Source organism: Carcharodon carcharias, chromosome 17 (genome assembly GCF_017639515.1).
Source record: "Carcharodon carcharias isolate sCarCar2 chromosome 17, sCarCar2.pri, whole genome shotgun sequence".
NCBI classification, from domain to species: Eukaryota; Metazoa; Chordata; class Chondrichthyes; order Lamniformes; family Lamnidae; genus Carcharodon; species Carcharodon carcharias.
Genome location: NC_054483.1, coordinates 97,692,128 through 97,717,023, shown reverse-complemented (window position 1 = coordinate 97,717,023; position 24,896 = coordinate 97,692,128). Strand labels below are relative to the sequence as shown.

The 24,896-nt window shown below is 46.2% G+C and overlaps 1 protein-coding gene across 1 annotated transcript in view; it reads right to left on the bottom strand.

Moving 5' to 3' along the window:
• The window catches only part of LOC121289684 (sporozoite surface protein 2-like), a 35,979-nt gene extending 11,772 nt beyond the window's left edge, over positions 1-24,207 (bottom strand). Inside the window, exon 1 of the mRNA XM_041209308.1 lies at positions 24,147-24,207. Within this exon, the coding sequence (XP_041065242.1) occupies positions 24,147-24,207 (61 nt within the window). The remainder of the gene's footprint in view (positions 1-24,146) is intronic.
• Between the last annotated feature and the right edge of the window lie 689 nt (positions 24,208-24,896).

The window sequence follows — 24,896 nt, the reverse complement described above, 5'->3', positions numbered from 1 at the left end:
ACCGAGGTCCAGCTGTTCTATAAACAGGAGCTGCACGTCATAATTCAGGCCGTGCACCTGACGGAAGAAATACGTCATCAGGGCACACCATCTAGGAGGAGGCTCGATGTAGAGGTATCGCTGCAGGGTCTGAAGGCGGAAAGTCGCCACCTGTGTGCGTAGGCACACTAGCGCCTGACCACCCTCCCTAAGCGGGAGACTCAGAACCTCGGCAGCGACCCAGTGCAATTTTTTGTCCCAGAAGAAGTCGACTAACAATCTCTGGATTCTTGTGACAAAGTCCGGGGGAGGGGTCAAAGTGACCAGCCGATACCACAACATGGCGGCGACCAGCTGGTTTATGACCAGAACTCGACATCGGTAAGATAGCACTCGGAGCAGTCCTGTCCAGCGCTGCAGGCGAGCGGTAACTTTCGTCTCCAGTTCCTGCCAGTTTGCCGGCCAGGATTCCTCAGCGGGGCAGAGATGGACCCCCAGGTAGAGTAGGCTGGTCCTGCTCCAGGTGAAAGGCCTGAGCTCCTCGGGTAGGGGATCCATCTGCCACTGACCGACCAGGAGTCCAGAACATTTACCCCAGTTGATCCTGGCAGAAGAAGCGGCAGAGTAGACCTCCTGGCACTCGTGCATCCTCCGCAGGTCAGCCGGGTCACTAAACATAAGGAGCACGTCATCGGTGTAAGCCGAAAGGACCACCCCGATGCCCGGCCCGCGCAGACAATCCCGACAACCTCCTCCGCAAGAGGCGCAGGAAAGGCTCCACGCAAATAGAATATAACTGGCCAGACAGGGGGCAGCCCTGACGTACCCCTCTCCCAAAGCGAAGGGGCGCCGTCAGGGACCCGTTAACCTTCACTAGACACTCCGCGACGGTGTACAGAAGTCGGATCCGGGCGACAAAATGCGTCCCGAACCCAAAAGCTCGCAGAGTTCCGAGTAAGTATTCGTGATCCACCCTGTCGAACGCCTTCTCCTGATCGAGAGACAGGAAGGCGCTCGACAGACCAGCCCTCTGGGAATGGTGGATGATGTCCCGGACCAGATGGATGTTATCATAAATGGTTCGGTCCGGGACGGTGTAGGACTGGTCAGGGTGGATCATGTGGTCCAGTACGGTGCCGAGCTGAGAAGACATGGCTCGGGCGAAGATTTTGTAGTCCGTGCTGAGGAGGGAGACCGGGCGCCAGTTTTTAAGAAGGCGGAGATCCCCCTTCTTCGGCAGCAGGGCAATCACGGCCCTGCGAAAATTGGGATATTGAACTCTTGATCTTGGGCTTACAAGCCCAGTACCATAACCACTTGGCTATTTAGGCCAAGCCCCAGTAACTCTTTTGAGTACAAACCCATTTCCATCTGTTTCAGATGAAGTTACATTGTTTCATAGTTTGCCATTGTGAGATTTGAACTCTTGATAATCTTTTAAATGAAAACCAAATCAACAAAATTGGGATAAATCAGGGACAGCCCCTAATTCAGGTCAGCTGTAAAACCAAGAACAAAGTTTAAAGGAAACTTACAAACTTTAAATCAAAATGTGATTAAAGGGGTCAACAAAACACCCCAGTCCCCGCGGTGCCCACCGAGCACGGTAGGCCTCGAGAGAGCCAGCAGACACCGCGTGCTCCTTCTCCAGGGACATCCGGCAGCGAACGTAGCCGCGGAAGAGGGACAAACAATCGGGCGGGACTCCCCCGTCGATCGCCCGCTGCCTGGACCTGTTAATGGCCAACTTGGCCAGGCCCAGGAGCAGGTTCACGAGGAGGTCCTCCTCCTTCCCGACTCCCTTCTGCACCGGGTGCCCATAGATCAGGAGCGTGGGGCTGAAGTGCAAACAAAACATCAATAAAAGGTTTTTCAAATAACTAAAAAGGGAGTGCAGCCTACAACACCCTATGTATACATGGTCCACGGACTCCACAAGACCGCAAAAAGGGCATGTGTCCTGAGAGTCCGTGAACCTATGCATCCTCTTATTATAAGGGACTGCTGCATGCAACACCCTCCAACCCAGGTCCCCGATAGAAAGGGGGAGGACACCTCCGTAGAGGGCCTCCCATCGGGGGCCTCCGCCGCCGGACGGCAACAAGGCACGCCAGGGCGTGTCCGGTCGACGGACAAGGGCGAGAAAATGGAAGGTGTGCAGCAGCAGTCCGTACAAAAAGCCCCTCTTTGCCGTGCCAAAAGGCACAGAGGGCATGTCCCCGAGGCGGCTCATATTGCAGGGCACCAGCACCCGAGGGAGGGTTCGGGGCTTGGGGCCAATGTGGAATTCTGTCCGAACAGGGGAACGCTCAGACGGAAGACCACCGCGCACCTGGGCCGCCTCAAGACCCAAAATAACGTCGGGTCCGAGCACGACCGTTCTCAGGTCTTGGATGGCATCGGCTGCGACCTGGACACTCACAGACGCGCGTCGCGCCAACTCCTGCGGGAGCATCCAGCCCAGTCCTCCGCCACCCAGCACGTCCCTGATCCTGGTCACCCCTGCGGCCACAGCCCTCCTCTCCGCCAACCACTGAAAAGGACGGAGGGGCGGATTCCTGAGCAGCGGCTCTCTGACGATAGCCGCTACTCCTGACGGGGGAGAGCTGCGTCGCGAGGCGACCACTTTCCAGACTTTGATCAGGTCCTGGTAAAAGATGGGCAACGCCTGCAAGGAGCCACCGAGGCCCAGCTGTTCTATAAACAGGAGCTGCACGTCATAATTCAGGCCGTGCACCTGACGGAAGAAATACGTCATCAGGGCACACCATCTAGGAGGAGGCTCGACGTAGAGGTATCGCTGCAGGGTCTGAAGGCGGAAAGTCACCACCTGTGTGCGTAGGCACACTAGCGCCTGACCACCCTCCCTAAGCGGGAGACTCAGAACCTCGGCAGCGACCCAGTGCAATCTTTTGTCCCAGAAGAAGTCAACTAACAATCTCTGGATTCTTGTGACAAAGTCCAGGGGAGGGGTCAAAGTGACCAGCCGATACCACAACATGGCGGCGATCAGCTGGTTTATGACCAGAACTCGACCTCGGTAAGATAGCACTCGGAGCAGTCCTGTCCAGCGCCGCAGGCGAGCGGTGACTTTCGTCTCCAGTTCCTGCCAGTTTGCCGGCCAGGAATTAGGTGTAACTCTTTCGAGTACAAACACGTTTCCATCTGTTTCAGCTGAAGTTACATTGTTTCATAGTTGGCCATTGTGAGATTTGAACTCTTGATCTTGGGGTTACAAACCCAGTACCATAACCACTGGGCTATTTCAGCCAAGCCATTAAGAAGATGTAACTCTTTCGAGTACAAACACGTTTCCATCTGTTTCAGATGAAGTTACATTATTTGCCATGGTGAGATTTGAACTCTTGATTTTGGGGTTACAAGCCCAGTACCATAACCACTTGGCTATTTAGGCCAAGCCATTAAGAAGATGTAACTCTTTTGAGTTAAAACCAATAAAACCAAATTAACAAAATTGGGATAAATCAGGCACAACCCCTAATTCAGGTCAGCTGTAAAACCAAGAACAAAGTTTAAAGGAAACGTACAAACTTTAAATCAAAATGTGATTAAAGGGGTCAACAAAACACCCCAGTCCCCGCCAGGCCTCGAGAGTGCCAGCAGACACTGCGTGCTCCCTCTCCAGGGACATCTGGCTGCGAACGTAGCCATGGAAGAGGGATAAACAATTGGGCAGGACTCCCCCATCAATCGCCCGCTGCCTAGACCTGTTAATGGCCAACTTGGCCAGGCCCAGGTCCTCCTCCTTCCCCACATTAAGAAGGTGTAACTCTTTCGAGTACAAACACGTTTCCATCTGTTTCAGATGAAGTTACATTGTTTCATAGTTTGCCATTGTGAGATTTGAACTCTTGATACTCTTTTGAGTATGTTGTACCCAGGTCTTTTTACCAGCCTCCTAACTCCTGCAGGTCTGGCAGCATCTGTAACTCTTTCGAGTACAAACCCGTTTCCATCTGTTTCAGATGAAGTTACATTGTTTCATAGTTTGCCATTGTGAGATTTGAACTCTTGATAATCTTTTAAATGAACTCTTGATCTTGGGGTTACAAGCCCAGTACCATAACCAGTTGGCTATTTAGGCCAAGCCCCAGTAACTCTTTCGAGTACAAACCCATTTCCATCTGTTTCAGATGAAGTTACATTGTTTCATAGTTTGCCATTGTGAGATTTGAACTCTTGATCGTGGGGTTACAAACCCAGTACCATAACCACTTGGCTATTTAGGCACAGCCTAAAATTGGGATAGTGAACTCTTGATCTTGGGGTTACAAGCCCAGTACCATAACCAGTTGGCTATTTAGGCCAAGCCCCAGTAACTCTTTCGAGTACAAACCCATTTCCATCTGTTTCGGATGAAGTTACATTGTTTCATAGTTTGCCATTGTGAGATTTGAACTCTTGATCGTGGGGTTACAAACCCAGTACCATAACCACTTGGCTATTTAGGCACAGCCTGGGCACAGGTGTAAATCACTTGTACATAATGTTCACTATTGTAAATAATCTCCCAAGAATGTCTCCCTGCCTATGGCTCCTTGTTCTGATGAGCAGTGTTCTTGCCACTCAGATGTGTAACCTTTCTGCACAAGATAAAGGCAGGCGGCTCAGGCCAGGGCCTCTCTCTCTGCTTTGTGCAGCCTTCAGAGCAAAGTGATGGTCCAACCTCACACTCCTAGGACACATTACTGATGCCTGCACCTCGATGGTGCTTGTAATTGCTGCCAGAATGTAGTGGGCAGGCGTCACAGAGTTCCATCATTCTCTCTTTGTGTTCTCAGCACCTTTAAGGTGGAGCTGGCCCCCATCTCCTCAGCATCAGTGATCAGTGACACTGTGCTCCTGGAGGGCTCAGGTCCTGAAGGTGGACAAAGCATCAGATGCTTCTAAAGTTTCATGGCTGTGTCTCTATGATATGACCATGATCACAGAACGCAATCAAGCTGCTCTCAGCCAGACAGGAGTCAGACATTCTCATAGGCTATGTGAAGATTTATGGAGTGTCCTCACTGCATGTAATCATCATCTTCCTGCAATCGAGCGACTATTAGGGCCTCCACTGCATCTCCATGACAGGAGCATTATCACAGAGGGTATGTGTGCTGCCATAAGCCAGGCTGGAGTCAAATGTTCATTGATGCGATGTGAGGATCAATGGGGGCTCTTCACTGCATGTCATCACCCTCCACAAATCTAGCAGCTATTAGGTACCCCTCAGCACTCCTGCCTCGACTGGCCAGTGCAAGGGCCTCATCCCCATCATCACCGCCTTCGAGGACCTCCTCACCTGCCATTCCTGCTGATGCCCTCCTCTAGCTCCTCCATCTCCTCCTCAGCCAGCTCTTCTCCTCTTTGCAGTGCCAGCTTGTAAAGGGCGCAGCAGGGAAAGATGATGTGTAATACCCTCTGTGGACTGTATTGCAGGTCTCCACCAGACCGGTCCAGGCACTGAAGCCTCATCTTCAGCATTCTGATGGTCTGCTCCACCAAGTTGCGAGCTGCTGCATGAGCCTCATTTTAGTGTCGCTCTGCTGCAGTCTGAGGCTGCCACACGGGCCTCTCTGGGTAGCCCCTGTCCCCGAGGAGCCATCCCTGCAGCTTCCGTGAACCCTGGAAGACTTCAAGGATCTGTGACCGACTGAGGATATGGGAGTCGTTCCCTGCGCCTGTGGGAAACCCGAGATCTGGGCAAATCCAATCGCTCTTGAATCCTGTCTCTCCTGGTCCTGGGTGAAATGCACAAAGTTGTGTGCCCTCCCGAAGATGGCGTCCGTGACCTCATGGATGCATTTGTGGGTGGCGGATTGTGATATCACACAGAGGTCACCTGTGGTAACCTGAAGGGAGCAACTGACGTAAAAATTGAGCACTGTGGTCACTCTTGTGGCCAATGGCAATGGATGTCCTCCATGTCCCCTGGCGCCAAATCCTGCAGCAGCTGGCAGATGTGACTGACCAGTTCCCTTGACATGCAGAGTCTTTGGTAACACTGGTTCTTGGTCGTCTGCAGGAATGAAAGGTGGCATCTATAAACTCTGGGTCTAGCTAGGCACCGACCAGCGACAGCTCACTGTGGCTCTTTGGTGGGGTGTGCGGAAGCCCCAGCTGCCCTTTCTTCCTGAGAGTGCAGCTCCTCCCTCTGTGCAGCCAGGTGCCTCTGGTGCTCTCTTCTCTATCAACCTTGCTCTCTGTATGCCATGAGGCATACAGCTGGTTCACCAGGCTCCATGATCCTAATGTACTCCTCCTGCAGGATGAAAGAGAGAGACGCATGGGTTAGCATGGGTGTATTAAGAACCTGTTCTGGTTAAGTGTGAAGGCCCTTTAACGCATCCCAGAGAGTGCTGACCACCACTTGGATGGCTAGAGTTTAGTGCGCTGCATGGCTGTCCAAGACTGCTCCCAACTCCACCCCACTCCACCTGATGGCTTTGCCCACTGGACTGCATGTTGTGGTCTCAGCTCAGGTGCAGGCATTCTCCCAACCCACACTGAAAGGCTGCACTGCTGGCTTGAACCATAGGAGAGACTGGTCCAAACTGGGATGATGACATTGCAAGGGTCTGTGAGCGCCTCGACCAGTGACTACTCCATGGCCAGCTTTAGCAAGGAGATTGTACAATGTGCCCAGTCATCCAATTGTTCTGGAGTCCAATAAAATGCTCATTAGTTTACAGTCTTTGCCTGAGGGATGAAAAGCTCTGGAGCACTTGGTGGCATTTACATGCCTCTGTGTCACTTGAGTGGGTAGGTAAGCTAGAGGCCCTACTCCACGCATGTCAATGTGGCTGCATCTGAACTGTCTCATCTGCAGAGGAATGGTCACTTTATACAAGGTTTCCTTAATGCATGGCTGTTTTCCTTCCCCCCAGTCACGCATGTGCGTGTGCACTACCTTCAACTGCAGGGCAACACTTGCCCCCTTCCCAAGTCGCCTCAACCATGAAATCCAACAGACGACCCTCATGAGCAATGCACAACGTTACTGTGCACTCACTTCCGAGTTTCCCTCAAAGTGCAGCTCGCCAAGTGTACGCCTTATATATGCTGTTGTGAAACATGTCGATGTGCTGATGATCCAGCAGCGGATGATTCCAGTACGCTGGCCTTGTAATAATAGGCAGATGTATTACAATGAGGTTCCTGAAATCCGATGGTGGGGAACATGACCCGCCATCGATGGGCTGAATGGACGATTTCAAACTGGTTTCATGACATTGTGAAACAGATTTTTGACCTTCTCACCATATTGTCCACAGAAAATTCCGCCCCATGACACATCTCGAAGTAGCTCTGAATCTGTACATTACTCACCTGGAGTGCAAGACACAATTCTGATCACTAACTTCTGAAAAAGGCATTCAAGGATTGGTGAGGGTGCAGGGGAGGGCAACTAACCTCATAATTTGGATGAGACACCTGGGTTATGAACATCCCTTGAGTCCCCAAGAGACCAAAAATCTGTCTAACCCAGCCTTAAATGTATTCAACAATGGAGCTTCCACAACCCTCTGGGGTAGAGATTTCCAAAGATTCACACCCTATGAATGAAGCAATTTCTGCTCATCTCTATCCTAAATGATCTACCCCTTAACCTGAGGCTGTGCCCCCACGTTCTAGATGCCCCAGCCTGTGGAAACAACCCCTCAGTGTCTATCCTATCAAGCTCTTTCAGAATCTTTTATGTATCAATTAGATCACCTCTCATTCTTCTAAACTCTAAAAGAAATAGGCCCAATTTACTCAGTCTCTTATCATAGACAGCCCTCCCATCCCAGGAACCAATCTAGTCAACATTCGGTGAACCAACTTCCTTAAGTATGGAGACCAAACTAAACACACTGTTCCAGATGTGGTACCACATCTGTATAATTGTAGCAAGACATCCTTATTTTTCTATTCCAATCCCCTTGTGATAAAGGCCAATATGTCATTAACCTTCCCAATTGATTGCTGTGGTGGTGTGTTATAGTTCAAGCGGGGAGTCAGAGTTGCTGTGGCTACATGCACTCTGAGAATAGATGTTATTGAAAAAAATATATTTTTGGGGAATATTATGTTATTCTATAAAGAAGGCTGGGTGTCTGTGTGTGTGCATGCATGTGCGTGTCTGTATGCGATTTAGTTAAGCTGGGCAAGAGATTGATAGGAGTCAGGTTGTCTGGGGGGGTTTGAAATATGAAAAGGATAAAGGTGTTAAATTGGAGGTACAAGTAAATGGGTTAGATCTAATATTTGCATTTTTAGATAAGTTGAGTTAGTTTGAATATCAAAGGGGGAGTCAGAGGTAAAAAGAAACATGTTTTCTAACTTGTAGGAGTTCGACATGTAAATAGTAGTGGGGATGTTATATTTATTGATCCGAAAGCACAAACAAGATAGAGACATAAAAGATTTTTTTGGAAAGATTTGTGTTTCAAGGAGGTGTGAGAACAATGGAACCTGAGTTGAAAGGGGAAAAGCTATTTTAGAGTTACTGTGGAGAGCTTAGGATAGGGAGATGACTACAGCTGTTTGAGCTGTTGATCTGTAGCTGGAGCTCTGGGCTGGGAAAGGATGCAGCTTGAATTAACCATCCAGTCAAGCCAGAAAAGTCTTGGTCTGCAACGAGCAGTTTTATTGAAGTGGATTCCAGTGCAGGGTGGAAGAGGCTAGAGGTTATGTAGCCTGCCTTTATTGAAGCTACAAGTTTGCCTTGTGTAATATTACTGAATTTTATTTTTAGTTAGCATCTATAAGGGACTGTTGCCTGGAGGTGTTATTTGTGGCCTGACCAAGTACAGTCTTTTTGGTGAATGTTTGGTAAGACTAACCTTAACTGTGTAACTGTAATCTTGTATGCTTAAGTTTTCTTTTGTTAATAAAACTTTTATTTTTAATTTTAAAAATCCCAGAAGTGTTACTGAAGCTCTTACTGCTGAATCAGTACGTCTCGTTTTCAGAATACAAAAAAAAAGGTTATGGCCCATAAGCCAAGTTTCCCTCTGGGATTTGGTGTGCGCAGCAATTAACACCGGCCGTGGTCATAACAACTCTTCCATGCTTGTTGTAGTCTGGAGTTATGGATAGTGATGGCAGAGGCTCCAACTTTCTTTCTAACACATGGTTGACCAGGAATCTCTCCCACTCTTACTGCCCGCCATTGGCATGTGTTAGAAGGATTTGCAGGTTGATGCTCAACCTGATTGGCTGCATTATGAATGCACCTTCCATGGCCATCAAGCTCTGGGGTGGGTTGCAAACCCAGAAACATTACCTACTGCACCACAAGACATCCATTGCTTCTGTACCTGCATGCTAATTTTCTGTTCCTTGTACGGGTACACCTAAGTTCCTCTGAATGTCAACATTTACAAGTTCCACAATTTCTAATTTTTCTTTTTCTGGTTGGATTTTAAAACAAAACTGAAACCCTCTAGTGACCCTCTAAATGGAGACTGCCCAGATGGCTACAATATACAGCTTGCATTCCACCAAGTGGGATAGAAGGAAAAGGCACCCAATCCCCTGGGGAGCATGAAAGACCTCATCTCCTGTTGGCTTTACACTATCCTGAAACTTTGCAAATGTTTCTAAGATGAGACATCAAAATGCAATTACCTTTTCCAAAACAATGACCCCAGACATGGGGCAGAATTCTCTGGTTGGTGAGCGGGGGCAGGGCCTGCTCACCAACACGTAAAATGATGCGCGGTGATGTCAGGCAGGCATCCTGATGTCACCACGCGTCATTTAGATTTTCAGTTTGGTGGATGCGCAGCCGACTCAGCTGCGCGCCCGCTGAACTAACAAAAGGGCCTATTAAGGCCATTTAAATAGTAATTAATTCAATTAGCTGAGCTGCCCGTCCAATCTTAAGGTTGGCGGGCAGGCAAAGACCCCAGGTGACCTTTGCATTTTTCATGAAACCTCATCCACGGGCGGGATGAGGTTTCATGAAATGTTTTAAAAGTCAATAAAAATTTTAAAAATCATTTTTTCACATGTCCCAGCTCATGTGACAGTGTCACATGAGGGGGCATGTTTTAAAAGTTTTTATTTCTCTTTATTTAAATTTAAACATGTCAAATCGATCTCCCTGAGGTGTGGTCTCACCAAGGCCCTGTACAGCTGCAGTCAGACATCCTTGCTCCTGTACTCAAGTCCTTTTGCAATGAAGGCCAACATTCCATGTGCCCTCTTAACTGCTTGCTGCACCTGTATGCTTGCTTTCAGTGATTGGTGTATAAGGACACCCAGGTCCATTTGTACATCAACATTTCCCAATCTATCACCATTCAAATGGTACTCTGCCATTACGTTTTTCCTACGATGGGTAACTTCACACACTTATCATGTTATACAGCATCTGCCATGTATATGCCCATTCACTCAACATGTCTAAATCATCTTGAAGCCTCTTACCATCCTGCTCACCACTCACATTCCCACTAAGTTTCGTGTCATCAGCAAACTTGGAAATATTACATTTGGTTCCCTCATCCAAATCATTGATATAGATTGTGAATAGCTCAGAAGCACTGTGCCCGGATTTGCAAAGTAACCATCCTGAGAAATCTGCAAACCAAGATCTTTTGGGAATAAAACGTGGAAATCTGCTCCTTACAACTAGACCCAGGAAGACAAATTGGCTGTAACATAGAATCACTGCATCAAGACTAGCCAAAGAACAGTTAACCGTATGCTCCTTTGTTTTATCTTTTCCATGAACTGTAAAAAATCCTTAACCTATCTTCTTATTCTACTATCCGTACTGGTGTAAGTGTGGGCCCAGGCAAGGGTGTGTGATGTATGAATGGTGGTTGTGATTTACCTAGTCTTTTTTTTCAATTCGGAAAATTGTTTCACTAAACTTACCCTATTCCTTGTTTAACCTAAGATGACCTATCTGACAATTCTTTACAACCTGAAAGCATTAATAATGGGATTCCTGCAGCATTGGTAAAGCATAACCTAAATTCACAAAAAACTCTGTTACGGTCACACTTAGAGAGGGAGAATAGGGGAGTCATTTCATCTCTCCTCATGTGATTGTAACATAGGAAATATTACTGTCAGTTTCTTTGTCTTGACTGTAAATAGCTATGATCCCAGTACTGATTCTTGCAGCACTCCAGTAGTCACAGCCTGCCAACTTGAAAATGCCCAATTTATCCCTACTTTCTGTTTCCTGTCCATTAACCGGGGGAGATGGTGGCATAGTGGTCATGTAACTGAACTAGTAATTCAGAGGCCAGGCTAATACTCGGGGGACATGAGTTCAATTAATAAATGTGGAATATAGAGCTAGTCTCAGCAATGGTGCCATGAAACGATCATTGATTGTTGTAAAAACCCATCTGGTTCACATAATGTCCTTTTGGGAAGGAAATGTGTCATCCTTACCTGGTCTGGCTGACATGTGACCACAGTGATGTGGTTGACTCTTAACTGCCCTCTGAAATGTTCAGTTCAAGGGCAATTAGGGATGGGCAACAAATGCTGCTTTCCCAGCAACGCCCACGTCCCATGAAAGAATTAAAAAAAAACAATTGTCTATCAATGCAAATATATTACCCGCAACTTCAGGAGCCCTTTTCTTGTGTATTAACCTGTTCTGTGGTACATTATCAAATGCATTTTGGAACAACTTGTTCCCCTTTACCTATCCTATTAGTTATATTCTCAAAAAAACTCTAATAGATTTGTCAAACACAATTTCCCTATTGTATCACTATGCTGACTTTACTGGGGGCTATAAAGAGTGAGACTTCAGTGAGGAGTGTCGGGTATAAAGAGTGAGACATCACTGAGAGAGCCGGCTTCAAAGAGACAAATTCAGTGAGAAGAGCGGGGTATGAACAGTGTGACGCTAGTGAGGAGAGAAGGGTAAAAAAAGCGAGACTTGTGTGAGGAGAGTGGGGTATAAAGAGAATGATTTCAGTGAGACAGCACAGTATAAAGAGCAAGACTTCAGTAAGGAGAGCAGGTAATAAACAGTGAGACTTCAGTGAGTAGAGTGGGGTATAAAGATTGAGATTTCAGTGAGCAGAGCAGGGTACAAAGAATGAGAATTCAGCGAGGAGAGTGGGGTTTAAAGAATGAGACTTCAGCAAGGGTAGTAGGTATAAACAGAAATACTTCGGGGAGGAGAGCGGGGAATAAAGAGCGAGGCTTTAGGGAGGAGAGCGGGGTATAAACAGTGAGACTTCAGTAAGGATTGCTGATTATGAAGAGTGAGAATTCAGTAAGGAGAACAGGCTATCAAGAATGATAATTCAGTGAGGAGAGTGGGGTATAAACAGTGAGTCTTCAGTGAGGAGAGCAGGGGAAAAAAGAGCAACACTTCAGTGAGGAGAATGGGGCATAAAGAGCAAGACCTCAGTGAGAAGAGCAGACGAGAAAGAGCGTGAATTCACTGCAGAGAGTGGGTTATAAAGAGCGAGAATTCAATGAGGAAACCAGGGCATAAAGATTGAGAACAAAAACAAAAATACCTGGAAAATCCCAGCAAGTCCAGCAGCATCTGTGGAGAGGAACATAGTCAACATTTCGAGTCCGTATGACTCTTCTGTTGTTCTGGATTTCCAGCATCCGCAGTTTTTTGCTTTTATAAAGATTGAGATTTCAGTGAGGAGGACGGGCTATAAAGAGAGGGACCTCACTGAGGAGACCAGGGTATAAAGAGTGAGACTTCAGCAAGAGAGCTGGGTATAAAGAGTGCCATGAAGCTTTTAATGTATATAATATTATTGGAAAATATTTTTATTTTTAAATAGAGGTTTAGTCTGTGTGTGTGTCTTAATTGGATTAAAGCCAGCTACTCTGGGTGCTTTGATGTGTACTAGTTTTGATATATAAGAGAGATAGCCTGCATTTACATTTGTTGAATAGAGCATTAAAGAAGTGGGGTGAAAACTACTACCTAGCTAGCAGATATACCAAGCAATATGTTTATATTACTAATGAAATTGGTACGATGAAAGGGGTTTTATTATTAAAAGGTGGAGTTCAAAGAGGCTGGTGATACAATGAGAGTTTACACTCAATGAGCAGTGCTAGGTATAACTTCAACAGTTTTGTGCGTGCAGGGCAGAGGCAAGCTGTTTGTACAGGAACCAAAGTGAAAAGAACCTCATTTTGAATTCGTAAGGTGAAAATGCTTTGCCCGGTATCTGGTTAAGTCTATGGGTTGCTGTTGCCTTAATGGAACTTAGCTTGGGAATTTGTTAAAAGTTATGACAGTAGTAATTTGTAGCCATGTGTATATATATTTTAACCTGTGTAAATTAATAAAATGTTTCATTTAGTTTAATATAAAGCCTCGAGAATTGATTCCTGAATTTAGAGTTGCATCTCAAGCATAACACTTAAAATTATAGGTTATGACAGTGAGGAGAGCGGGGTATAAAAAGTGAGACTTCCGTGATGAGAGCGAGGTATAAAGGGTGAGACTTCAGTGTGCAGAACAGGGTATAAAAAGAAAGACTTCAGTGAGTCAGCAGGGTATAAAGAGTAATAAATCACTTAGCAGAACAGGGTATAAATAGTGATAATTCAGTGAGGAGAGAGGGGTATCAAGAGCAAGAATACAGTGAGGACAGCAGGGTATAAAGAGTGAGACTTCAGTGAGGAGAGCAGTGTGTATAGAGCAAGACATCCGTGAGGGGAGTGGAATATAACGAGTGAGAATTCAGTGAGGAGACAGGAGTATAAAGAGTGAGGCTTCAATGAAAAGAGTGTTACCCACAATAAGAGTTGTGATGGAAGAATTAATTCAGGCAGGTCTTTTAGTTCAATCTGGTTTATTTTCAAGCTCAGTGCTACTACACCAACTGTTCCAGCTGTAATTTTTTATTCTGTTTAGATGGGATAATCAATGCCCATCACCTGTTTAATTAGCAATTGTCTTTAACAAGGTGATTGCCAGGCAGTGCGATTATTTATACATTGCCAAGTGGTTATAATACTGGGTTTGTAACCCCAAGATCAAGAGTTCAAATCTCACAATGGCAAACTATGGAACAATGTAACTTCATCTGAATAGGAACAGATGGAAGCGTGTTTGTACTTGAAAGAGTTACATCAAGAGTTCAAATCTCACAATGGCAAACTATGAAACAATGTAACTTCATCTGAAACAGATGGAAACATGTTTGTACTCGAAAGAGTTACATCTTCTTATTACAGCTGACCTGAATTAGGGGCTGTGCCTGATTTATAAATGGCACGGCAAAGAGGGGCTTTTTGTACGGACTGCTGCTGCACACCTTCCATTTTCTCGCCCTTGTCCGTCGCCCGGACACGCCCTGGCATGCCTTGTTGCCGTCCAGCGGCGGAGGCCCCCGATGGGAGGCCCTCTACGGAGGTGTCCTCCCCCTTTCTATCGGGGACCTGGGTTGGAGGGTGTTGCATGCAGCAGTCCCCTATAATAAGAGGATGCATAGGTTCACGGACTCTCAGGACACGTGCCCTTTTTGCGGTCTTGTGGAGTCCGTGGACCATGTATACATAGGGTGTTGTAGGCTGCACTCCCTTTTTAGTTACTTAAAAAACCTTTTATTGATGTTTTGTTTGCACTTCAGCCCCACGCTCCTGATCTATGGGCACCCGGTGCGGAAGGGGGTCGGGAAGGAGGAGGACCTCCTCGTGAACCTGCTCCTGGGCCTGGCCAAGTTGGCCATTAACAGGTCCAGGCAGCGGGCAATCGACGGGGGAGTCCCGCCCGATTGTTTGTCCCTCTTCCGCGGCTACGTTCGCTGCCAGATGTCCCTGGAGAGGGAGCACGCGGTGTCTGCTGGCACTCTCAAGGCCTTCCGTGCTCGGTGGGCGCCGCGGGGACTGGGGTGTTTTGTTGACCCCTTTAATCACATTTTGATTTAAAGTTTGTAAGGTTCCTTTAAACTTTGTCCTTGGTTTTACAACTGACCTGAATTAGGGGCTGTGCCTGATTTATCCCAATTTTGTTGATTTGGTTTTCATTTAAAAGATTATCAAGAGTTCAAATCTCACAATGGCAAACAATGAAACAATGTAACTTCATCTGAAACAGATGGAAACGGGTTTGTACTCGAAAGAGTTGGACAGAATTTTGTTCTTGATGGGCGGGCGGGCCCCACCAGCTTGGCGGCAGGCAGCCGATCGCTGCCGCTGAAACGGGCCCTGCCGCCATTTTAAGTGGGCGGGCTGACCGACGGGGAGCACTATGCGCTTCCTGTATGGGAGGGAGGGGGGGGTGCATTCCCCAACTGTCAGAGTGCGTTCTTTCGCGAAAGAGCACACATTTCCCTGAGGCAAAGTGCTGCCTCGGGGAGATCGCTGAAAGGCTGGCAAATATAAAAAATAGGACAATAAAAAATTTATTAACATGTCCCCCTCATGTGAAAATGTCACACGAGATGGGATATGTTAATGAAATGAACAAAAATTTTATTAAACGTTTTTAAAACCGCAATCAAATCTTCTACCCACCAGCCTGTTGGGCCCATGCGCTGAGCCGAAGTTCTCACGGGCCCCTCAAAATCATCGATGATTGGCAAGTTAAGGGCCTTAACGAGGCCTTCAATTAATGGCGGGCGCGCGTTCCGCTGCATAGCGAAATATAGTGACTGAAATATAGTGATGCTGCGTGCTGACGTCGGGACGCTCGCGTGACATTTTAAGTGCTGGCGTATGGGCTCCACCACCCACACACCAGCCAGAAGGTTCTGCCCTTTGATAGATTCCCCTCTTTCCTTTTTAAATTAAAACTTGAGAAAACGCTTAAAGAACTTTTTTTCAAACAAACAGAAGGAAATAATGTCATGTATTTCCACATCTATAGTTCCCTTATTACCTTTATCAAATATATATAAATAACTATAAGACAAAGAAAACTTTTTTTCATTGCATCATTATAAAATAGGACGCCCCTCTTCCAGTACATTTAATAATTTCTTAGAGCAGACACTTCTTTTCATAAAACAGTCTGATAGTTGGTGATTTGTGTCAACCCATTTTATCTTAGAGATCTCCCTTCTCTCTGACATTTTTTATGCTGGCTAGGTCTATTCTTAGCCTTTTGTCACTGACATTTTTCGTGGAATGAACATTATCCCAAAGAGGCCAGTTATCAACATAACATTCTATGGGCAAACTTTTCCCACATTGCCCCCTATATAACATTTCTGTCAGTATATTGGATAAGTAAACCCCCTTATCTAATGCTTCTACCAAGGCTAGCATTTCAGCAGCTAAGGTGCTTTTCAGCCCTCTTTATTTTCTTGGCCTCCCAAACCAATGGGCAACATTTATCATTCTTTCCCACCAAGAATATGATAAACCTTGCTGTGCTAGAGTACCCATCTGGAAGATTGGCATGTGAAGCATCGCTAAAATGACCAACCTCATATCTTCTGGATTATCCAAGGCTGGAAACTTGAGCACACACATCTCAGAATTTAATTTTTTAAGTATTTTATTTGCTCTCAGAACTTGCTCAACTGTAGCATGTTTCATCATGGTACTCAGCTCCAACACATCATAACTAGCGTCAGGCCTAGTCTGAGTGCACAACCAGTTCAACTGCCCAATCAATCTTCTCAACTGTTCCGTTTCTTCCTTGATAGCAGGATCCTGTTTTCGTGAGGATCTACCACAAGTTATTGGGATATGATTAACATTTTCTAGATAAGATTGTTGATTCAGTATCATTCCTAACTTGCTCTGCTTTTAGAATATACCCCAAATTCCTTCCAACTTTCTAACTCTTTCCATTTGGCTTCATTTATCAGCTTACTTTCCAATTTATTAGCAACTACTAGAATCTCTTGGTCATAAGGACTTCAACTCCTACTGAAATTCCTAGCTTGCTCTCTGGAAGTCATTCTTGTTAAGCTATGGCCTCAATTCACATTCCTCTTCCTTTCTGGAATGCTACTATGTGATCTTTCTCCTACGCGAGCAGAACTTCGTTCGCAAGTCCATGATTTTTTTCTAGGGTCACGATCACTTTCTAGTCCACTGTCAGATCTCATACTGCGTTTTATGGGTTTCCACATCTTTACCTCGGTTTGCCAATCAATAGGTCTTGTCTCCTGCCCTTCATTCTGCATATTTAGCCAATGTTTGTATTTACCAGAGGCCTTTCCTGCTCTCCCTATGATGGTGGCATCCCTCCACACACTGCTCCCTTCAGGCATGTAAGTTATCTTTGTTCCTAATTTGGGTAGTAGCCTTCTTGGATGAATAGTGTTGTCCTACTTTGTTCATAGTCAATCAATCCTGTATCTGCCGTCGTCTGTTCCTCATAACTACCCAATGTGTGTGTATGTGAAGTGCGTGGTGCCTCCTCGCATTCTATGTCCTGTTCAGAGCCTGTAAATGTATAGTCAGTACCAATTAACTGCAAAGAATGCACCCTAACAGTTTGATTGCCGTGATGCACAATTACTACTTTCCCATCACTCCCTATTACCTTGCCAGGTCCTTTCCACTCTTTCTGGCCTGCCCTTTTATAATATACCATGTCTCCTTGTCTAAACTGCATCTATGATGGTCTTATGCAGTGCCATAGGGCCTGCTGAATTTTCTCCAAAATCTCAGCTTTAATGAAAGCTTTTCTGCCCACATGCAAAGTGTTCAGATGAGGAGAAAAGGTGGAGCTAATGCTAGTCCCTTCTAGAGCAGAGGGAGCATCTGACAACACTGAAGGTAACTCTGGATTTTTTCTGTATGCCAACTGATATGGACTGTACCCCCCAACCATTTGAAGAGAGTTTCTTGCATGCACCGCCCATGACCAGGTAAGGACAGCAGGTTTCCTTCGCGAAAGGGCATTAGATTTTAAAAATTCTTTCACGGGATATGTGCTTTGCTGGCTGGGCCAGCCCTTATTGCCCATCCCTTGTTGCCCTTGAGAAGATGGTGGTGAGCTGCTTTCTTGAACCGCTGCAGCCCATGTGGTGTAGGTACATCCATAGTGCTGTTAGGGAGGGAGTTCCAGGATTTTGACCCAGTGACAATGGAGGAACGGTGATATATTTCTAATTCAGGAAGGTGAGTGACTTGGAGGGGAACTTCCAGGTGGTGGTGTTCCCATGTATCTGCTGCCCTTGTCCTTCTAGATGGTTGTGGCTGTGAGTTTGGAAGGTGCTGTTGAAGGAACCTTGGTGAATTCCTGCAGTGCGTCTTGTAGATTGTACGCACTGCTGATATTGTGCCAGATGTGTTTTTATGGTAATCGATTCATGGTCACCATTACTGAGGCTAACTTCATATTCCAGACTTATTAACTGAATTTAAGTTCCACCAGCTGCTTTGGTGGGATTTGAACACATGCCCCCCACCCCAGACCACTAGCCTGAGCCTTGGGTGTTACTGGTCCAGTGACATTACCACTGTGACACCACCTCCCTATGTTGGCTGTAGAGGTGCAGATACATTTTTGACCTCATAAATGGCAGGGTAAAGACTCCACCAGAACCTTACAGTAATGCTGTGTATCAAATATTAATTCTAGTGCATTCCATCCCCCACTATGTTTTACAGTTCTGATAAGCTTCCCATGCATACCAAGCAAGTCACTCTTCAAAGCAGTAGCCTTTCTAACAAAGTTCTCACTCCCTCCTGCACCCCGATGTCCATAAGATGCATGTTCCCGAATCATGTTCATTCTTGACTGTAGAGTGTAGGGGCGGCGGTGGTATAGTGGCATTGTCACCAGACTAGTAATCCAGAGGCCTGGAATAATACTCTGGGAACATGGCAGCAGGTGGAATTTAAGTTCAGTTAATAAAAAAATCTGGAATTAAAATGCTAGTTTCGGTTGACCATGAGACCATTGCCAGTTGTTGTAAAAACCCATCTGGTTCAGTAATGCCCTTAGGGAAGGAAATCTGCCATCCTTACCTGGTCTGACCTACATGTGACACCAGACCCATGGCAATGCCCTCTGAAATGTCCGACCAAGCCACTCAATTGTATAAAACTGCTGGCACATCTACAAAAAGGATAGAAACAGGACGGATCAAACAGCATCGGCCTCGGCAACAGAAGCGACAACGGCAAACTCTGCCCTGTCAACCCTGCAAAATCCTCTTCACTAACATCTAGGGGCTAGTGCCAAAATTGGGAGAGCTGTCTCACAGACTAGTCACGCAACAGCCTTACATAGTCATCCTCAGGGAATCATATCTTACAATGTCCCAGACACCACCAACACCACCAAAGTCCTGTTTTCACATTGAGGATACCCTCCATCATGTTGTGTGGTCTCATCAAGGTGGTATATAAGCATGGTAAGACATCTTTAATCCTATACTCCAATCTGATTGTCATAAAGACTAACATGTAATTTGCTTCCTAATTGCTTGCTACACCTGCATGCTAACTTTCGAAGAACATGAGGGGAGGTGGTGGTATAGAGGTAACGTCACTGGACTAGTAATTGAGAGGCCGAGGTTAACGCTCTGGGGACGTCGGCTCATACTCAACCTCAATGCAGGAATTTGAATGCAATTACAAATCTGAAATTGAAATCTAGTCTCAGTAATGGTGAGCATGAAACTCTTGTCGATTGTCATAAAAGCCCATCTGGTTCACTTAATGTCCTTTAGAGAAGGAAATCTGCCGTCCTTTCCTCATCTGGCCTACATGTGACTCCAGACCCAGAGCAATGTGGTTGACTCTTAACTGCCCCTCAGAGAGGTCCTCTGAAATGGCCGAGCAAGCCACTTGGTTGTATCAAGCTGCTAAAAAGCCTAAAAAAAGGAATAAAGCTGGACCGACGATCCGGCATTGACCTAGATATCAGAAATGATAATGGCAAACTCAGCCCTCTCGACCCTGAAAAGTCCTCCTGGCTAACGTCTGGGGGGTTTGTGCCAAAATTGGGACAGCTGTCCCACATACTAGTCAAACAACAGCCTGACATAGTCATATTCACGGAATCATGACTTAAAATGTCTGAGATGTCACCATCACCATCCTTGGTTATGTCCTGTCTCACTGGCAGGACAGACCCAGCAGAGGTGGTGGCACAGTGGTATACAGTCAGGAGTGAGTTGCCTTGGGAGTCCTCGACATTGACTCCAGACCCCATGATGTCTCATGGCATCAGGTCAAACATGGGTAAGGAAACCTCCTGCTGATTATCACATACCACCCTCCCTCAGCTGATGAATCAGTGCTCCTCCATGTTGAACATCATTTGGAAGAAACATTGAGGGTGGCAATGGCACAGAATGGGTGGGGGACTTCAATGCTTATCATGAAGAGTAGCTTAGTAGCACCATTACAGACCGAGCTGGCCGAATCCTAAAGGACATAGCTACTAGACTGGGTCTGCGGTAGGTGGTGAGGGAACCAGCAAGAGTGAAAAACATACTTGACCTCATCCTCACCAACATGCCTGCTATAGATGCATCTGTCCATGACAGAGTCGGTAGGAGTGACCACTGTTATTGCATGGCCAATAAATGCCAAGCTGCCCAATCCCAAAAAGAAACTTGATACAGCTGCAAAAATTGTTTTTGCAATTTGTGTGGTATGAGGAGAGGTTCTGAAATCAGGAAATTATGTCCCTAACTACTTGCGATGATTTTATAGTACATTCATTAAAAGGATAAAGAAAAAAAAGCAATTAGACTTAAACACAAGAATAGCTTCACACAGTAAACAGTACTTTTAAAAAGTTCCACAAGATCTTAACTTAACTACCTTCAGAGCTCACCTTCCCCTTTTCTGATCAACAACTATCCTTATGGATTTTAAAATCTGTAGAATTCCAGTAATCTTTGCCACATAGAGCCTTTTTCCTTGGGGTGTCCTCTGAAGCTGACAGCAGCTGCTTATCCAGGTCTGGCCTTGTTCACACTGTCTTCTGGGAGATCCAAACAGCTACCCAATGGAGGTTTCAGTATTTCCTTAAATGCGTTCCTCCCCATTGATCTCTCTATTGTCTCACTCAGTCTCTCAATGCTTTCTTCTCAAACTTGATTAGACTTTTCTTTACTTTAGCTCTTAGGTTTTTTAAAAAAGTAAACTTATCCTACCTTTACCTTATTTAGTTACACCCTTTTACAACTGGCATATTGTTTTTTATTCATTCAGTGGATGTGGGCTTCGCTGGCTGGGCCATCATTTATTGCCCATCCCTAATTGCCCTTGAGAAGGTGGTGGTGAGCTGCCTTCTTGAATCGTTGCAGTCTATGTGGTGTAGGTAGACCCACAGTGCTGTTAGGAAGGGAGTTCCAGGATTTTGACACAGTGACAGTGAAGGAACGGCGATATATTTCAAAGTCAGGATGGTGGCGCACTTGGACGAGAATGTCCAGGTGGTGGTGTTCTCATCTATCTGCTGCCCTTGTCCTTCTAGATGTTAGTGGTCGTTGGTTTGGAAGGTGCTGCCGAAGGAGCCTTGCTCAATTCCTGCAGTGTATCTTGTAGATGGTACACACTGCTGCTATTATGCATTGGTGGTGGAGGGAGTGAATGTTTATGGATTTGGTGCCAATCAAGTGGGCTACTTTGTCCTGGACAGTGTCAAGTTCTTGAGTGTTCTGGGAGCTGCACTCATCCAGGCAAGTGGGGAATATTCCATCACACTCCTGACTTATGCCTTGTAGATGGTGGACAGACTTTGGGGAGTCAGGAAATGAGTTACTCGTCGCACAATTCCTAGCCTCCGACCTGCTCTTGTGGCCATAGTATTTATATGGCTAGTCCAGTTCAGTTTCTGGTCAGTGATAACTCCCCAGGATGTTGATGGTGGGAGATTCAGTGATGGTAATGCCATTGAACATCAAGGGGCAATGGTTGGATTCTCTCTTGTTGGAGATGGTCATTGCCTAACACTTGTGTGGTGCAAAAGTAACTTGCCACTTGTCAGCCCAAGCCTGGATATTGTCCAGGTCTTGTTGCATTTGGACATGGACTGCTTCAGTATCTGAGGAGTCGTGAATGGGGCTGAATATTGCTAATCATCAGTGAACATCCCCACTTCTGACCTTATGATGGAAGGAAGGTCATTGTTGAAGCAGCAGAAGATGGTTGGGCCGAGGACACCACCCTGAGAGACTCCTGCAGTGATGTCCTGGAGCTGAGATGATTGACCACCAACAATCACAACCATCTTCCTTTGTGCTAGGTATGACTCCAGCCAGCAGAGAGTTTCCCCCTGATTCCCACTGACTTCAGTTTTGCTAGAGCTCGGTCAAATGCTGCCTTGATGTCAAGGGCAGTCACTCTCACCTCACCTCAGGAGTTCAGCTCTTTTGTCCATGTTTGAACCAAGGCTGTAATGAGGTAAGGAGCTGAGTGGCTCTGGCAGAACCCAAACTGGGCATCAGTAAGCAGGTTATTGCTTAGCAAGTGCCGCTTGATAGCACTGTTGATGACCCCTTCCATTACTTTACTGATGATCGAGAGTAGACTGATCAATTGGTAATTGGCCAGGTTGGATTTGTCCTGCTTTTTGTGTACAGGACGTACCTGGGCAATTTTCCACATAGCCGGGTAGATGCCAGTGTTGTGGCTGCACTGGAACAGCTTGGCTAGGGGTGTGGGAGGTTCTGGAACACAAGTCTTCAGTACTATTGCCTGAATACTGTTAGGGCCCATAGCCTTTGCAGTATTCAATGCCTTTAGCCTCATAGACGTCGACAGCACAGAAGGAGGCCATTCAGCCCATCCTGTCCGCGCTGATCAACAAAGATCTGACTGCACTAATCCCATTTTCTAGCACTTGGCCCATAGCCCTGGAGGCTATGGCAACACAAGTGAATATTTAAATACCTCTTAAATGTTATGAGAGTTTCTGACTCAACCACCCTTTCAAGTTCCAGACTCCTACTACTCTCTGGGTGTAAAAAATTCTCCTCAACTCCCCTCTTAGCCTTCTACCTATTGCCTTAAATCTATGACCCCTGGTTATTGACCCCTCTACTAATAGAAAAAGTGACTTCCTATCCAACCTATCTATGTCCCTCATAATCTTATACATCTCCATCAGCTCTCCTCTCAACCTTCGCTGCTCCAAGGAAAACATCCCCAGTCTATCCAATCTTTCCTCACAGCTCAGACGCTCCAGTCCAGGCAGCATCCTGGTAAATCTCTTCTGCACCCTCTGCAATCACATCCTTCATATAATGTAATGACTAGAACTGCACGCATTATTCCAGTTGTGGTCTAACCCGTATTTTATACAGTTTCAGCATAACCTATGACGTATTTTATGCCTCGGCTAATAAAGGCAAGTATCCCACATGCCTTCTTAACCACCTTATCTACTTGCCCTGCTACCTTCAGGGATCTATGGATACACACACCAAAGTCGCTCTAATCGTCAGGACTTTCCAGGGTCCTACCATTCATAGTGTAATCCCTTGCCTTGTTAGCCCTCCCCAAGTGCATTACCTCACACTTTTCTGGGTTGAATTCCATTTGCCATCGCTCTGCCCACCTGACCAGTCCACTGATATCCTCCTGCAGTTTACGACTATCCTCCTCACTATTTATCACCTGTTGGCCAGAGGCTGCAGTTGAACTGCTGACACAGGCAAAAGCATCTTTTGACCTGAAGTAAATTGAGTCCAGTCACTGGCCTGAGCTGGCTGGAACCGATTTGAAGTAGCTGAGTTTCTTGAAGAACAAAGGGAATGAGATAAGACACATGTGCTTATTTAGGGAAGGAATAACGAGGTAATGCTACCTAAGTCCTTGGGACAGAGCCAATGAGAAGATGCCACAGATTAGGCAAGCAAGCCAAAACCAATGGGAGAGAGACAGCACACCTTGAAGAGATAAGATTCAGTATAAGAATGGAGAATTTCGGGCGTGATGCCAGCGAGAACTCCGGAGACCAACCATCGCAGAAGCGGAAGAACCTATGTCAGCAACGTAGAGACGCAAGACAGAGAGAACGGAACGCCTGGCCAGCGTCAGCTCTCCTTTTTGGGTATTAGCTTTTATATTCTGTGACCACTCAGGGAGTGTCAGAGAAACCTAGTGGGTGTGCGTTTAGATCCTAGTTTTGGGTATAAAATTGTATAACCTGCTGTAAACTGCATGTCTATATTTAACCAGACATATAAGCTATATGTAGATGATCTAACGACGTGAATAAAGCAAATTTAGAGTTAAGAGAGAATTGACTCTTCTTCTCTTTGTACTAAGCCAACAACCGTTACCGGTGACCTCCGGCAATGCCATCCTACCAATTTTCATGTCTTCCGCGAACTTCTTGCTCATACCCCCTACATTTAAGTCGGAATCATTTATATACATCACAAACAGCAAGGGCCCCAGCACTGAGCCCTGTGGAACCCCACCGGAAACAGATTTCCAGTCACAGAAATATCCCTCTACCATCACCTTCTGCTTCCTGCCTCTCAGCCAATTTTGGATCCAACATGTCACTTTGCCTTGGATCCCATGGGCTCTTACTTTCCTGACCAGTCTGCCATGAGGGACCTGATCAAAAGCCTTACTAAAGTCCATGTAGACCAGATCAACACTCCCAGTTACCTCCTCAAAAAATTCGATCAAATTTGTCAAACACGACCTTCCCTTAACAAATCCATGCTAACTATCCCTGATTAATCCGTGTCTCTCCAAGTGCAGATATATTCTGTCCCTCAGAATTCTTTCCAGTAACTTCCCCACCACCAAGGGTAGACCGACTGGCCTGTAATTTCCTGGTCTATCTGTTCCTCCCATTTTTGTTGCTTAATTGTCTACCACTATTCGCGACTAGAAGTGGCAGACGGCAGAGCTTAGATCTGACCCGTTGGTTGTGGGATCACTTAGCTCTGTCTATCACTTGCTATTTATGCTGTTTGGTACACATGTAGTCCTGTGTCACCAGGTTGACAGCTCATTTTTAGGTATGCCTGGTGCTGCTCCGGGCATGCCCTCCTGCACTCTTCATTGAACCAGGG